The sequence below is a fragment of the Pomacea canaliculata genome, linkage group LG13, assembly GCF_003073045.1.
Source record: "Pomacea canaliculata isolate SZHN2017 linkage group LG13, ASM307304v1, whole genome shotgun sequence".
NCBI classification, from domain to species: Eukaryota; Metazoa; Mollusca; class Gastropoda; order Architaenioglossa; family Ampullariidae; genus Pomacea; species Pomacea canaliculata.
This window is the reverse complement of record NC_037602.1, coordinates 13,595,846-13,611,929: the sequence shown is the minus strand read 5'-3', so window position 1 is coordinate 13,611,929 and position 16,084 is coordinate 13,595,846. Positions and strand designations below refer to the sequence as shown.

Here is a 16,084-nt window from a genome sequence, read left to right as displayed (position 1 = left end):
TAAGTTTTCGACGAATCAAAGCATCGCAGAGTAGATTTTATCTGACTAAATGTTTTGTGTGGAAGCTAAGGGAGCAAACTCCAATTCATTTGTTTCTTTGGTGATCGTTCTTGCACTTCTTGACAACACATGGTGAGTGGAGAAAATCCGCAAGACAGTCTCTGTTATCTATTTGCTGAATTAGCTGAGTAGTTGACGTTTACTTGTGTCTCTATTAAAAGTAAACCTGAGTCTTCTTCAAGAGGTGCGTTTAAACTCAGATCTTGCCAACAGTACCTTTATTAGGCTTAATTAGCTGCTGCATCTTGCACTGTTTCTTGTTTGTCTCACGTTTCGTAAAGCCATAAACAGGTGAAACAGCTGTCCCCTGTCCTTATGGCTGTTATTGCATTCGATATTTATTGTGATGGCTAGGTAGTAACAGAATATTTTTAATTACACATCTTTTTGGTCAGACCCGTAAAAACCAGATTTTTTTGTTTTGTTTTTTGGAATATGCTCTGAGAATAAGTCTAATGTCAACGGTTAGAACCACTGAGTTACATTTATAAAAACTCCGTGATTAGAACTGTGCGAGCCCACTAGCCTTTTGTTTTGGTGGCATGTCTTATGGTGTAGTAGTAAAATACATCTCCTGAAACTCTTATTCTGCTAATTGGTTTTTACTGGTGTATTTAAGTATGCATACATATTTTTGGCATAATTCTGGTTCCTTTAGTCCAAAATTGTGCCACACTAGGTACAGGTGCAAAAAAATATTAAATATAAATATTCAGTATCCTTAATAGCAGTTTAAGAAGACTAAAAAGTTTCTCTATGAGCATTACACATAATGTGAAATTTATAGCAAAGTTGACTATCCACTTAGGGAGGAACATCATAAATCATAGTGTTAGTTTAAGAAATGAATTACTTTCTTTTAGATTCCTATGGGTCCGATTTATTTTATTGAGAAATCAAATGGTTTGTATTTATTATTTATCAGGGACTCTCTTAATTGGAAAGTTATTACCATGCCTATCAAATCCCCAAAAGATTTGGCAGCATTACAGAAGAACCCTTCTGCTGTTCGGAATATCTGCATTTTGGCTCATGTTGATCATGGTGAGTAGTGTTCATAATTATATATTTTATACTTTAAAAATAAATGGTAACAATACTTATTTTGTAGCATTAAAAATAGAGCCAGTTATTTTCTTCTAGTGAAACTTCCTTGTAAAAACTAACTTTTGAAAATTATATAGCTAACTTGTTAGAAAGTACTGTCAGATGAAGATAAAGATATTCTCCCAAATTTAGATGGCAGTTAAAATAGTACTCCTATGTAGAGACACTCTAGTACATGAATGTTTTAATGATTAATGTGAAGAAGCCGCCAACATCTGAAGGTAAAGGGTCCCATAGCACACCAGCCATAGTGGTGAGTAGTCCACTGTGTCTACTGCAGTTGAAGTACTGTTCAGTTTATTTATTTATTTATTTATTTAGGAAAAACTACATTGGCAGATGCTCTTGTGGCTAGCAATGGAATAATTTCTCAGAGAATGGCTGGCAAGGTATGTGGCACTAATTTTCGTTTCTGATGCAAACTTTAGAACATCAAATATTCTTCAGTGATTTTCTTTTCATTTTGAGCTTTCATTTCTGAATAATAATATGATAAGTTCATTCCTGGTATCATTTATTGCTCATAAAGTATTTAGAACTTGTTATTCTTTCTGTGTTGTGGATAGTCCCAACAGTGTTTATTGATGCCTATGCTATAATTTGAGACCAATGTTTGCATTCCCTTCCATGTGAAGTTGCATACAAGCTATAATTAATTATAAACATTTTTCATAAAAGTTATATTTTCAGGAGGTATATACATGACAGTTGTTATTTTTGCAGTTACTTTTGAGTTATTTTATGATGTTGACCAAAATTTGCATGTTTATTAAGTAGATATTGCCTTGATGAGTTAGCAGTTCGGCATTTATTACATGGTGATGTGAACAAATATTGTTCTTCTCATGAATGGTACAGCTGTAACTTTCTAAATTAAGCCTGGTTAGTTTTGTTTCAAGTACAGATGCGGTACATGGACAGCAGAGAGGATGAGCAAACCCGTGGCATTACTATGAAGTCAAGTGCAATATCTCTTTTCTATGAGCAAGGTAAAGAGGACATTTTCTGATCTCATATTGTCAAAAATAGCATACATTTATTCCTCATGACATCAGTAGGGGCTTAGATGCTTCAGAGATACGTTGGTTTCTGACCAGTTGTATCAGATGTATGTCCAACTGGATACAGTTTGTTGCATTAAGCATGATAAGAATGTAGTTGTCTGCTGTCTCATTTCTCCCTAGCAAGCAGAAAATATGGGTGCATATCTGAGCTTCTGAAAATCCTCACTCTTGCATGAAATACCTCTTATAATTGCATCTAGGGACTCAGTAGTCTATATACATTAATCTAGAGGTTTGAAAAGTAGCCACTTAAAGACCATACCGAATATGGTTTGCATTTTTTTTGACAGTTATCAATAGATGTTGGGAAAATATATCTTCTCTATAAATGTTTCATCTTGTGCACATCTATTTATGAAATTTCCACTTGCAAAGTAGGCATTTTACACTTGTAATCAACAAGAGAAGCCAGATCCTGCTCGAGTGTTCAGGAAAGTGGTGTCAGTTAATTCTAGTCTTGTTGTCTGCTAGGTGTGTAACAAAATTCCATTGAACAGTTTTCTCCTTTACTTCTTTACAATATAGTTCTCATGACAAAAGTTTTTGTTGCCTTAAAACTATTAAATGTATGAAATATTTCTGAAATATACTTTGAGGAACTGGAGCAGATGATGCAAACTGACTGACAGTCATTCAGTCATTATATCTTGACTGTTATTTATCATTAGGGGTACCACTCACACCTGTTTTAAGGGTGACGGTGAGTAGTCATGCACAGGACAGCCTGAACTGGTTGTCTTTGCCAGTTGTAAGACAGTTCTTCCTCTGGCCACGGTGGTGTAGACCACCCTCCAAGGTACCTTGAAAGACAGTCTTCGACAAGGTGTAATGCCAGGTCATGTGGCCAAAGAGGGTGGCTCCCAAGTACTTGAAGCTGTTTACATCTTCAAGCTGAACCTTGTTCATGTAGATTTCTGCTTTGCCATTGGCAGTGATCATGGCTTTGCTGTTATCAGTTCTGGTCTTCATTCCATATTCTTTGAATTGTAAAATATGGTATAGTCTTTTATGATTTCACTAATTTTTTCATACTATTTATTTTACTATCAGATCAAGTCCAGTTCCTAGTAAACTTGATAGATTCACCAGGACATGTAGACTTCTCTAGTGAGGTTTCGACTGCTGTGCGCCTCTGTGATGGAGCTATCCTCATCGTTGATGTTGTTGAGGGTGTTTCACCTCAGGTAAATATGACTGGATCTAAGCTTTCTCTGGCTTGTGTGCTCCAGTCTCAAGAAGTGAATAGTTAATAGTACAGACATTCTTTTATTTTATCATTTATTTAGTTTTGTTTTCAGTAGTACAACATTTCTGTAGAATAAATCATAAAACAAAAGAAAAGATTAGTATCTTTGCTGACATCAGACTGACCAGGTGTTTGCAGGTTCTCTGTTTTGTTTCAGACTCATGCTGTGCTCAGACAGGTGTGGCTGGAGAACATTCGCCCAATACTGGTGCTAAATAAAATGGATCGTCTGATTACTGAGATGAAAATGACACCTCTTGAGGCATTTTATCATCTACAGCAGATTCTTGTTGAGGTTAGTAGAGTATTGTCGGTAATATTGTCTGTCCCATATAAACATTTATAAGAAATTAGATGATAAGTGATTTAACATTTAGATAATTAGGGTCTTGATACTAATAGTAAGACTACTACATCAATGGATTTACTAGACCGTTAATGGGAAGGGCTGGACTCGGGATATTTACTTTAAATTCATATAGTTTCATGCTTTCATAACATCTGTAAAGGAATAATGCTAAATGCAAACAAAAAGGTACATGTTATTAGTGTCTGGAGACCCTTTTGAGCAGTTTGGCAAATTTGACACACATTTATAAATTGTATGAATTGCAAGTGTCTATAAGCATCATCAGGAGTTTTATGTATCTCTAGGTTAATCTGTTGACAAATCAATTGTTCACATCAGATGCTATGGAAAGGACCTCAGCAGTGAGTTTATGAATTTTGAATTCTTTTTTTAAATAGCTCTTTTCAAAAAGTGCATTTATAAAACAATGCAGAGATAGTAAAATAGTAATCCTGTAACCTCCCTCTCCCCAGCTTAAAAATAAGAAAATATAACTTAAACATACCAAAAGAACCCACTGTAGAGTAAACTTCTGTTTAAATCATTTGTAAACCCCCAAATGGTTCAGTATATGAAACTTTCACCTAGATGTCAGTACTAAGAAAAATGAAATATGGTTGTCACAAAAATTTTTTATTCAAAGTGCATCAGTGACATTACAAAAAAAAATTGGTTTGTATTGTCATATCATTAAAAGCTATTTCTGTGATCTTTCAGAGGTTAAAAGCTACAGTACAAGGTTGTTGTTAAAGTGAGTTTATGTAAAGATAAGCATCCTTTGGCACTATGCCTCAATAAGAAATATGTCTTATATCTTGTCAATGTATTTCCAGCAAGCCGCTGCTCAAAGCACTGAAGAGGAACAGAAGGTAAATGTGTCATCTTCTCTTTCTTCTTTTTTTTAATATAGTTTTCATAGAATTTTCATGTTAATTCTCAGTAACTCCGAAGGTCAGTGTACTCAGGACAGGAAACACGATATTAATTCTTACTACTTACACGAGTGTGTTATTTTGCCTGTCTTTGGAGGTACAATACTAGTTGTGAACTGCTTCAGATCAGGAAACTAATCACTATGTGCTAAAATAATTCTTATGTGTTCTATGATTCTTTTTCTCTTCTTGATATTTAATTTCTTTCAAAATGACAATCGGGAATCTTGGTGGTATTATCAGCACATTGTCTCATGAATCTCACATCATTGCAGTTTGCAAATTAGTCTTCCTTGATCTTCACAGGAACAGTTACATTTGACTCATCCTGTCAGCTTCTGCCACCAGTGACCAACTTTTTTCCCTCTGACCTGACTGATGTGGTGTGGAGTTAATAACAGAAAGATATCCTGGGGAAAAGTTCTGGTTCCAATGATAGCAGAGCGAGTTTAGTTCATTCCTTGTTACTCCTTGAGGACCATAGGGCTGCAACAACACCTCGCCAGTGGACCAAGTTTTGGACAGCCCCCCTCAGTTGGGCCTGTGTAATTCTGACGTCCTTTGCCTTGCTCGCTACTGTTCATTTGCAAGTCTGCTTTGGTCTCACAGCTCTCCTCTTCCCCTGAGGGTTCCAGTCAAGTGCCTGCCTGGCAATGGTTGCTCCTGGTTTGTGCAGGGTGTGTCCAATTGAGCTTCATTTGTGCTTTTTGATGTCTTGGCTAGTGGCATTCTGATTAGTTCTTTTCCACAGCCTGTTGTTGGAGATCTTTTCAGGTCACCTTATTCCCAGACTATGGTGTAGGCATTGGTTGGTAAAGGTCTGGAGCTTGTTGTTGATGGTGTTTGTCATTCTCCAGGTTTCAGAATCATACAGTAGGACTGCCATCACATTGGTGTTGAAGATGCAGGTCTTATTGCAGAAGGATTATATTCGGGAGTTCCAGATGGGGCGTAGGCTGTTAACATTACAAACCATGCCTGACCCTGTTGATGCAGCTTTTGATCTCATCATCCACTTTACCATCCTTGTTGACAATGCTCCCCAGATACATGAAGTGATCTGTTTCCAGAATGTTCTCTCCTCGAAGTTGGATTGGGAGTTCTTGCTTGTTGTTGATTCTCATCACTTCGTTCTTTTTTCTGTTGACCTTTAAGCCAGTCTTCTCTGCTTCCTCTGTTAGCTTACTCAGTTTTGTTTGTGCATGCTGCTGCTGATGAGTTAGGAGACTAATGTCATCTGCAAAGTTCAGGTCCTCTAGCTGTTTGGTGAAGGTCCACTGGATACTGGTGTTGTCTTGCACATGATCCAGTCTATAATCATCAGGAAGATTGTGAGTGATAGTATGCAGTCCTCTCTTACACCAGTCTTCATTACGAAAGGTTTAGTGAGTTTGCCCTTGTGGATAACTTGGCAGGACGAGTCATCGTACAACTACTTCTGAGAGGTTGTGTGATAAGATCAGATTTGTACCTCTCACAATGTGGGCAGCATGGGTTTTGGGCACTCTGAAGCTTGTTGAAGTTTAACAAAGAGGGAATAGTTCAGCCAGGACATGTTTCTTTGTGGAAGAGTTAAAAGTCTTGTGTGTCTTCATCCTCATCCCTGCACTTTGATCATGTTTGGCAGGGTGTCATTCTTTTTGCTGCTGCTTATGCTTTTTTGTATATTGGTGATTGTCAGTTCATTTGTATTTCATGCACAGCACATTGAGCTTGTCTCCTCATTGGAAAATGTGCTCTACGAATTCTATTATTATAAATAAATTTTACTTTTTTCCCCTCATAGGCCTATGACTGGACAACTATTGAAGATGAAGACGACGAAAAAAATATCTTCTTTTCACCTGATCGAGGCAACGTTATATTTGCTAGTGCTTTAGATGGCTGGGGATTTACGTAAGTGGCTTAGTTCTTTTAGAACAGATTATAAGATTATAACTGCCACAAGGTACCACAAATAATAATAATAATAAATGCAAGATTTGTATAGTGCAAACTCACACTTGTAAGGAGCATGCTTGTAGTGCTTAAGAACAAGAACAAGACATGGGCAACATAGGAGGGACAGAAAAACAAACAGCATATGAACATTGGAAGGATAAGCAGCAATACTGATTAATAAAAGACGAATACAGAAAACTCAAAGAGAAACCAAGTAACAAAGACAGAGTATCATGAATGTCTGACATGCCTCAAAATGTTTTATTAGCAGGTTTACAGACTTCTTGCACAGCATAAAAACATTTTAACTACGCACACACAAAAAAAGTAAAATCAAGTACAGAGCTTAGGCTGTCTGATTGTAATAGTTCATTCTCTCCACACGAAGTCTTTGAATAAATGCACAATAAGAGAGAATTTATGCACATCTTTGGTTTGTTTCAGCATTAACCATTTTGCAGAGATGTATGCAGTCAAGCTTAATATTAACAAGGCCGCTTTACAGAAAACATTATGGGGGGACTACTTTGTCAACATGAAAGCTCAGCGTGTAGTTAAAGGTGCTCAGGTGAATATTCTTACCTGATTTTTTTTTTTTTCCCCCTTGGCATATAATTTTTTTTGTGATCCACTGGTTTTTTTTTATATAGCTTTTATAAACTGTTGTTAGATACAGAGTTTGGCAGAATCATATTTTTAATTTCATTAGTATACTATCAAATTATTAAATTATTTCAGCCTAGTGTAGGGAAAAATGATTTCAGTGTGAGGAATTAAAAAAATATTCTCATGGAAAGACCTGTAGGCAAGTTTTGAGTCACTAAGTGTAGTGCTCTCTATGCTGTGATATATTTCCATTACCATAGTCACACAATACACTTGGAGATTTTGTGAGAACTTAGTTGTGTGCTAAAAATATGTCCTCAGTCCAAAGGAAAGAAGCCGTTGTTTGTACAGTTTGTTTTGGAGAATATCTGGGCCATGTATGATGCTATTGTGGAGAAAAGGTTTGTACTTTTGTTTCTTTATATATTTGAAATCTCAGAATTAATATCAGACTTGATTCCACCTACTTCTTTTTCTCCTTTCTTTTGCTCTTTCCTTTATTCTTTCCAGTTTCCTAGTGATAAAGGATATGCTCAAAATTAATTTAGTTCTGATATAATTTATATAAATATAAGAATGTTGAAGAACGGTATTAGTAGTAGAAGATATAAATATATATAGAGCAAGTCTGTTTTCATTTGTTGATTTGTGATCCTTTCTATCTATCTATTCCTCTTCGTGCATCAGGTTGCATATAAGGTCTCAACAGGAGTCCCCCACCGATGTCGATCGGCTGAAACCCACTCCAGGTGACCCCATGTCCAGCCCTTTCCTTTCATCTGTTCCACTGTTCTTCTCCAAGTTTCCTTTGGGTGGCCTCGTTTTCTTCGGCTATCTGGAGTCTATCGTAGGGCGACTCTGGAGAGGTCTGCTGTCTGCTGGCCTAGCACATGTCCAATCCATCGCCCACGCTTTTGTTGAACCTGCGTGGTGATGGACTCGGTTTTAGTTCTTCGGTGGAGTTCTTTGTTGGTGATGGTATTTGGCCAAAAGATATTAAGTATGCACCTGAGGGATCTGTTTTGGAAGACGTCAAGCTTGTTACTGATGGTTTTGGTCATCTTCCATGATTCTGATCCGTAAAGGAGGGTGCTGATCACGTTTGACTTGAAGATTCTCAGATTGGTTATCTGACTGATGTTTTTTGCCTTATATGTGCTTCTAAATGAGGCGATGGCCTGGCTGGCTCCACATTGTGATCCTGTATTGCTTATTTATTTTAAAAACATTAAAAACAAATTTTGGTTTTTGTTTGTTTGTTTATGTTTGTTTGGACACAAATGACAGAAACAGCTTTTGTTTTTCAGAGATAAGGAGATGACTGAAAAGATAATTAAATCACTTGGTCTCAAAGTGGCACCTCGAGATATGAAACACTCAGACTCACGAGTACAGCTGCAGGCTATTGCAGCTCAATGGCTTCCAGTTTCTAATGCAGTTTTAGGTAAGTTTTAAAACTTGAAAATGTTATACAACAGATAACATACACTGTGGCCCAGAATTTCTGGAAAGACCTTAGAAAACTGTTCTTAATATAAACTCGTTCATTTACTCATTCTCCTCCTCACCCTTTCTCCCTCACTCTCAGATACTCTCATTTGTACGTTTGTTGAACACGTGTGTGTGTGTCTGTCATGTTTTTGTATTTCGTGCTGGTGACTCTAGAACTGCAAGCAGTATAGAACTGTCATTTTTTGTTGAAGCTGTTGTGGCAGAACAGTTACCGTCACCCCTTCAGATGTCAGAAGAAAGGGTTGAAAAACTAATGTGCAGCCAAAACCGCCAGTTTGACTCCTTTCCACCTCAGACTAGACAGCTAAAAATGGGTAAGCTCTTGTGATTCATTTTAGGCAATCTGGTAGATAAGGCATGTGTACAAAGTATAGAAAAAAATTTGTTTCTTTTAAGATCCTTTTTTTTCTTATTCTTCCAAAAAACAAGGTTAGTACAAAACAGTATTTCACAAAATCTGAGGGAAGAACACTTTTCCAAGACACATGCCTACAAACATCATCACAAAAAAAGGGACAAAACACAGACAAGGGTACATTTATGTCATCAATGCTTCAACCAGTAAGACAGCTGGAACTATGTTAATTAGGCTTGTCCATGGACATTTGTAACATCACAGATTGGACTCTGTTAGATCTTAATTTCCATTTCTGTGTGTGCTCAGTGAGTTAAATTTTTGATTTATTCTGTATGTGAGTTTAAGAAGTGCTACTGCTGATCACAGTGAAAAGTAAATTTAGTAAGTCTGTAAGATTTTGCTTTTGATCTTATGTCCAGATTTCTTGGCATGTTCTTCTGAAGATGATGCCCCTGTTATTATTTATGTATCGAAAATGTTTCCTGTCGAGAGGAAAAGTCTACCTCAAAACAAACCAAAGTAAGATAATAGTTTAGAATGACAGTAACTACTACGTTTATTTTCTTGGAAGCAAGAAAGAGAAATTCTGTTATAAATTATTAGATATGTGGGGAAAAGAACAGTAGAAGATTAAGGACCAAAAGAGAAAATATAAAACCAGTAAAAGTTCTAAGGTCAAATGTTTGCATGCTTATGTTTGAATGGATGTTGTTTTAACATGTTTTATCTCATTATGTATGCCCGTTGGTTGTTGGTTATGGACTCGTCAATATTTTAAGTGAAGAAGCGAGGTTTAGGCTTAAGTTTAGGATCAAATAATATTGTTCATATTTGAAAAGGACAGAGTTCATGAAGACCTGCTTTGAGGATGAGTTGTCTCAGGTGAATAAGATTGATCTGTGAGAACTTTCTTTTTGTATCACTCTGTTGTATACATACAGGCCTCTTACAGAGCAACAACTTCAAGAAAGGGCACAGCAGGCTCGACAGCGTTATGCTATGAAAATAGAGAATCAGACAACTTCCAACCTGCCACCTAGTCATGTCCAAAATGGAGAATCTGAGAAAGGTATAAGATTATTGTTTCCCAAAGTATGTTTTTTGCTGGGTTTTTTCTTCACCTGTCATTCCTTATATTCTTGCTAAAGAGCATTTTCTATTTTTCAGAGACCACAATGGAAGAAACAGTTCAACTGCTGGAATCTGACAGTAAGTGCCATGATAGGGAAAATGACAATGAACATGTTTTCGTGGCGTTTGCACGTGTGTTCAGTGGAGCTGTTCGTCAAGGTCAACGCCTTTATGTGCTTGGTCCAAAGCATGATCCAGGAGTTGCATTGATTCAGGTACAGTTATTGTTTTACTATCATCTAAGGAGGGTGGTTGATGGTCAAGAAATTTAAGAATACATTTTTTGGGTGTTTCATGCTTTCTTCATAAGAAAGCTGTCAATCATCATTCACAGGATAATTGAATTTTATTCTACAGAACAATGGGGAAAGTGTAGGTGACAGTGTACGCCAGTTGAGCAGCGAGCAGCACATCACATCCTTCATAGTCCAGGATCTTTACATGTTCATGGGTAGAGAATTGGAGCAGCTGGATTGTGTATTGGCTGGAAATGTTCTTGGTAGGTGATCAGGAAAGGTAGTGATTTTGTATGTTGACATATCTAAAATATGCTTTCATTGTTGGCCTTTGACTTAAATGAAAAAGCCTTAGTAAGGCATGTAAGTAACAGAATGATTTATAATTTTCCAAAAAAAATATCTTTATGTAAGAAGGATTGCCTTATTTTGAATTTTATGATCTGTGCTGTCAAGAAACATTTGGGTATCAATATACTAAACCAGTGCACAAATTGTTGCAGTAGCTGCCATTAAAAATCTTTTTCATCAGTAGTTTGTCATGAACAGAGTTTTTACAAGTGTTCTGTGGGAACAGTGTATTAAAATACATTCTTTCATTTCAGGTATAGGTGGACTAGAGAATCACATACTGAAGTCAGCAACAATTTCTTCTACAGTTGCTTGCCCTGCTTTTACAGACATGTATTTTGATGCTGCACCTATCATGCGTGTGGCTGTGGAGCCAGTGTCACCTAGTATGTTGATTTAAGTGCTTCTAAAAGCGATGTAATAATGAAGATTGGGGGATCTAGTGAAGAAAACAGTTTGAACAGAGTTCAGATTTTGTCTACCACAATTCCTGTTTGACATAGACATTTATACAAGTTTACAAAAGTTTGGGCTGAGAACAAATATTGCACTGAAGTTTGGTATTTTGTCATATGTCGTGGATGGCCTGAGAAGAGCGAATGTGCATACATAGTCATATGTACATGGTGCTTTATTTCTTGATGCAATCGTTATGCACTGCCAGAATAATGCTTTGCACTGATTCATTCACACATTTGTTGAAGTGCTTAAAGTGATGCACCATCATCACACTAAGACATTGTGGCTGAAGCTACAGATTGAAAAATTTATTGTGATATAAGCTGAAGCTTGCATTCTTATGAACTCCTAAACATTGGAGTTTTTTATTTAGGTCTCTGACTAAAATTCATCTTGATTTTATATGAACTCTTGAACATCGCAGTTACTTGTCTTATTTAAGTCTCTCAACTAAACTTCTCTGAAATGAAGTCTGTAGATGGAATGTTTAGAGGAAAAAAAATGTTCTGCTACAGGTGACATGTCAAGATTGGTTGAGGGGCTGCGGCTCCTGAATCAGGCAGACCCCTGTGTTCGTGTACTACTGCAGGAGACGGGAGAGCATGTCATTGTCACGGCAGGTGAGGTTCATCTGCAGCGATGCATCGACGATCTCAGGGAAAGGTGAGGAGTGGTGCCAGTGTAACTTTTTTTTTAAAAAGACTACAATTAAGAAACCAAGGGGCACAACCTGTATGTGTTAAAGTAACATTTTGTTACATATGGAGGAATGATCATCAGCTAAAATAAAAGTGTTTAGCTGTTTATGCTACGTGAATGCAGCACTACAGAGCTTTTTGTAATAATAATAGATTTAAAACTGGTATACAAATTTTTTTTTTAAACAAGATGTAAATGAAAACTGGGTAATAAAAGAATGAAGAGGAATTAATATTGTGGGATTCACATAAAAGCTTCATTTGAACTTTTCAAGCTTTAGACTAAGGCAGAAGGTACATCTGCATGGTACAAGATGCAGCCTATGTATTAGTGGTCAGAAAGTACAATGTTAAAACAGAGCACATAAATTCTTGGGTTTATCATTGAACAGTTTAGTCCAAGCTCTCTATAAGAAGTATGAATCATTCTTTCTATCAGATATGCGAGAGTGGAGATTAATGTGTCGAAGCCAATAGTGCCATTTCGAGAGACTATCATTCCAAAACCACGAGTGGACATGGTGAATGAGGCAATCCAGGACCAAAACACACCTCTGAAAGTGGGTGGTCAGAAGGACTTTGAGAATGATGAGGAGGTGGTTGGTGAGGGTTTGGTGGAAATTTACACCCCAAACCAGTTGTGTATGATTCGAATCTGCGCTGTGCCTCTGCCACTGGGTGTGGTGGATTGCATCCTTCGGCATCAAGAAGTTATCAAAACTCTGGACGCAATGGCAGCTCAGTGTGCTGGTCAAAACTCTGATCTCCAGACAGGTTTTCAGGTGAATTTTATTTCATATAATGTTGGTTTTATATGCTTAATATTTTGCCATGCTATAACATAAGAGCATTAAATGCAGAAATTCTGCAGCAGCAAAAACTGTCATACTACCTTCTTCCTTAACGTGTTTAAAAGTAGGTCTTGAACCATAGTGCTTGTGTTTGGATATGCTGCCACATTTTTCAACGTGAATTGTTGTTTCATAAAAATTTAGTGCGAATGGCATGAACAGATTTGAGTCCCAGTCTTTTCTTTCTGTACTGCTGGTAGAAGGTAGGTGGGTCTAATGATTTTATTAATTTTTTTTTTAAAATCTGCTATCCATGAAAATCTCAAATTGATATTTGAGACACAACGTTTAAATATGTCCTCATGTGCACTGATGAATACTTGTAACAGTTTGTAAAGAGAAGAAAAGGGCCTGTGCAATGTGTTTACTGTCATTTTTAATGTTCTGTTTATTACAAGTTGCATAATACATTTTCAGTTTCAATATTATAAAAGTGGGTCTTCAAGCGGAACAAAAGCAAGCAGAAGCTCAGAAAGAGAGCTTTCAAGCTCCTGGCAGTTTTAAAACCACTTTCGAGTCCTGAGTTTGTGTGCAACTTAAAGGCCCTGACTTCTCCACTTCCATTGTCTTTTACTTTCTATTTCACTTTTATGGCTTTAAAAAAAATTGTATGAACTGTTTGCGAACATGTTTTGATCTGTGTCCATATGTGTGTGATGTGCATTTTACGTTTATTTTCTTTGTGTGTTTGCCTTTCTTTTTTCAGGCATCATTGAGCTTTCTGTTAAATAGGTGAATGCGATCTAGAAATTCCCTTTTTTATTATTATTATTTAAAATCTTGGCCTTTGAAAACAGGTTCAAGAGACAGCAAGACGAGAGCTGAAAACTCTACACCAAGAGCTGCAAAGAGAATTTGAGTTGGCTGGTTCCGATTGGACGAATACTATTGACCATATATGGTCATTCGGCCCTCGCCGTAACGGACCCAACATTCTGCTTAATAGAATACCAGGCTACAAACGCCTTTCTGTGTGGAGCACAATGGAAGCAAACAAACTTGATGAAGCAGGTGCAGCCACTTCTGAGATCAGGCAGTACGACAGCAGCATCATTGCAGGGTTTCAGATGGCCACCCAGGCCGGACCATTGTGTGAGGAGCCCATGCATGGGGTGTGTTTCATTATCGAAGAATGGAAATACCTAGATGAGGACGATGTGCCTTCTGTGAAAGACATTCATATCTCCGAGTTTACTAAAGAACACACAGATAACAGTTCCCTCTCTTCCTCGTCACACGTGGAACATACAACTAGTGTCAAATCTTCGACTGACGAAGCGGCGAATGCAGGCGAAAAGAGAGAGAGAAGACGAAAGAAAGATGTGTTTGGTCCAATGTCGGGCCAGCTCATGTCGGTGGTCAAGGACGGGTGTCGCAAAGCCTTTCAGACTATGCCGCAGCGTCTGATGGTGGCGATGTATCGGTGCACCATTCAGGCCACCACTGACGTGCTTGGTGAGTTTGCGGCAGAGCACCTGATTTCACTATTTACTGAACCATACATCACGCATGTATGCGCACAGGCACACAAGTGTAAAAACTCACTCATGCACACACTTCACTTGGCAACGCCACTGGGACACTCTGGGCCAGAATAAGTTACATGCTATTCTTCCGTCTTTCTGACCCCCTACCTCCATGCCGTTCTGAGACGTGGGAGGAGGTAGTGCTCAGTAGACTTAGGATGGGACACACATTACTTGTCCTGGTCTCCAAAGTGTTCACCAGCAATTTTTTTTAAAGCCTTGTTTTCTTTGTTCAGGTCCATGCCTTCTGCAGCTTTTATATATATATATAAAGAATATAGGGCTTTCCCATCAGATTTAAGGTTTTTATGTTCTGTTAGATTTTGGTTGATGGTCTTTGGTTAAATGGTGGCCTTTAAGGCCACAACACCCTTTTTACGTATATTACAGTATCTAACCTTTTTTATTATCCTTTTTCTTTATGTTGGCATTTATTGGTAAGGATGTTGTTATTAATTGTATCACCTGGAGGTTTTGTTTTCCACCTTTTGAATGTGTCATTACCTTCTCTCGCCGTGACTGGCACAGTCTAAAGCGCAACCAACCAACCAAACCATCGTGCATACACAAATTGTTGCACGCATATAGCATACTTTGAATTCTAGAAGCCTCGACCTTTCTCTGCAGGCAAACTCTATGCGGTAATTGGAAAGCGCAATGGTCGGGTGATTGCCGAAGAACTGAAAGAGGGAACACAGGTATTTAACATCAAAGCCGAGTTCCCCATCGTGGAGAGCTTTGGTCTGGCTGAGGAGATGAGAAAGCGAACGTCGGGTCTGGCTAATCCACAACTTTCCTTCAGTCACTGGGAGGTTAGCTCTTTGATGTACTGTTTGTATTTGCTTTCGTTTACTTTATTTTTTATTTTTTTTCGGTGGAGGGAGAGACACAAGGCTTGCTCATCGTTTGTGGGCATAGTGAGACCGAGAAAATAATTATTATAGTTCTGTGGAAAATATTCAGTGGTGAATTTTCATAAACGCAGTGTAGTACGGCATCTAAACGCGCGCGCGCTCGCACACACTCACAGCGTTTCTGTTGAAGGACTATTCATAGTGATTTATCGTCTCATTGTCGACATGCCGTGTCTTCCTGCAGGTTCTGGATGTAGACCCATTCTGGGTGCCGTCGACGGAGGAGGAGTACATGCTGTACGGCGAGAAGGCAGACAGCGAGAACCGCGCGCTTGTCTACATGAACGAGGTGCGGCGCCGCAAGGGCCTGAGGGTCGACGAGAAAATCGTGGAGTTTGCCGAAAAGCAGCGGACCTTAACACGCAAAAAGTGATTTCGGCCTCTGATTTGAATGACATGCGTGCAGCTGAATACCTTGTATACATGGAGAGAGTATGTGTGCACGGAGCAGGCACTCGTTGTGTGCACGTAGTAAATGAGAAGTGTGTGTGTGCATGGAGCAAGGAATGAGGCAAAGAATGTTCAGAGCAAAAATGATGGAGTCTGCCATTAAGCTATATTATGCATAAAAGGGAGTTTGAAATAGAAGTTACCACGAAGAAAGGTGATGTGAATGTGATGTGTTCTCATGGTAATCTAAAATCTTGGCGCGGTTCGTTGGGTTTTGTCAATTGAGATTGCGGTCTTTGTAGTTCAGTTTAATAAAAATAAAAGAAACTACAAACGAAAGCGAATTTTGTGTG

General features: G+C 38.1%; 1 protein-coding gene across 3 annotated transcripts; it reads left to right on the top strand.

Moving 5' to 3' along the window:
• Positions 1-13: 13 nt before the first annotated feature.
• Positions 14-16,070, top strand: LOC112553818 (elongation factor-like GTPase 1). 3 transcript variants are annotated; one of them, XM_025221279.1, is made up of 23 exons: positions 14-132; positions 986-1,104; positions 1,489-1,556; positions 2,072-2,156; positions 3,282-3,415; positions 3,635-3,772; positions 4,132-4,188; positions 4,660-4,695; positions 6,545-6,654; positions 7,144-7,267; positions 7,627-7,706; positions 8,613-8,749; positions 9,009-9,131; positions 9,595-9,694; positions 10,117-10,244; positions 10,343-10,521; positions 10,664-10,805; positions 11,148-11,279; positions 11,868-12,015; positions 12,490-12,832; positions 13,699-14,356; positions 15,055-15,239; positions 15,526-16,070. In XM_025221279.1, the coding sequence occupies exons 1-23, from the start codon at positions 50-52 to the stop codon at positions 15,712-15,714; spliced, it is 3,498 nt and encodes a 1,165-aa protein (XP_025077064.1). In that variant the 5' UTR covers positions 14-49; the 3' UTR covers positions 15,715-16,070. The 3 variants fall into 3 exon arrangements, with proteins under 3 accessions (XP_025077064.1, XP_025077065.1, XP_025077066.1); XM_025221280.1 differs by having other exon boundaries at positions 127-244; XM_025221281.1 differs by lacking the exon at positions 14-132 and having other exon boundaries at positions 1,075-1,104; positions 2,067-2,156.
• Positions 16,071-16,084: the final 14 nt, after the last annotated feature.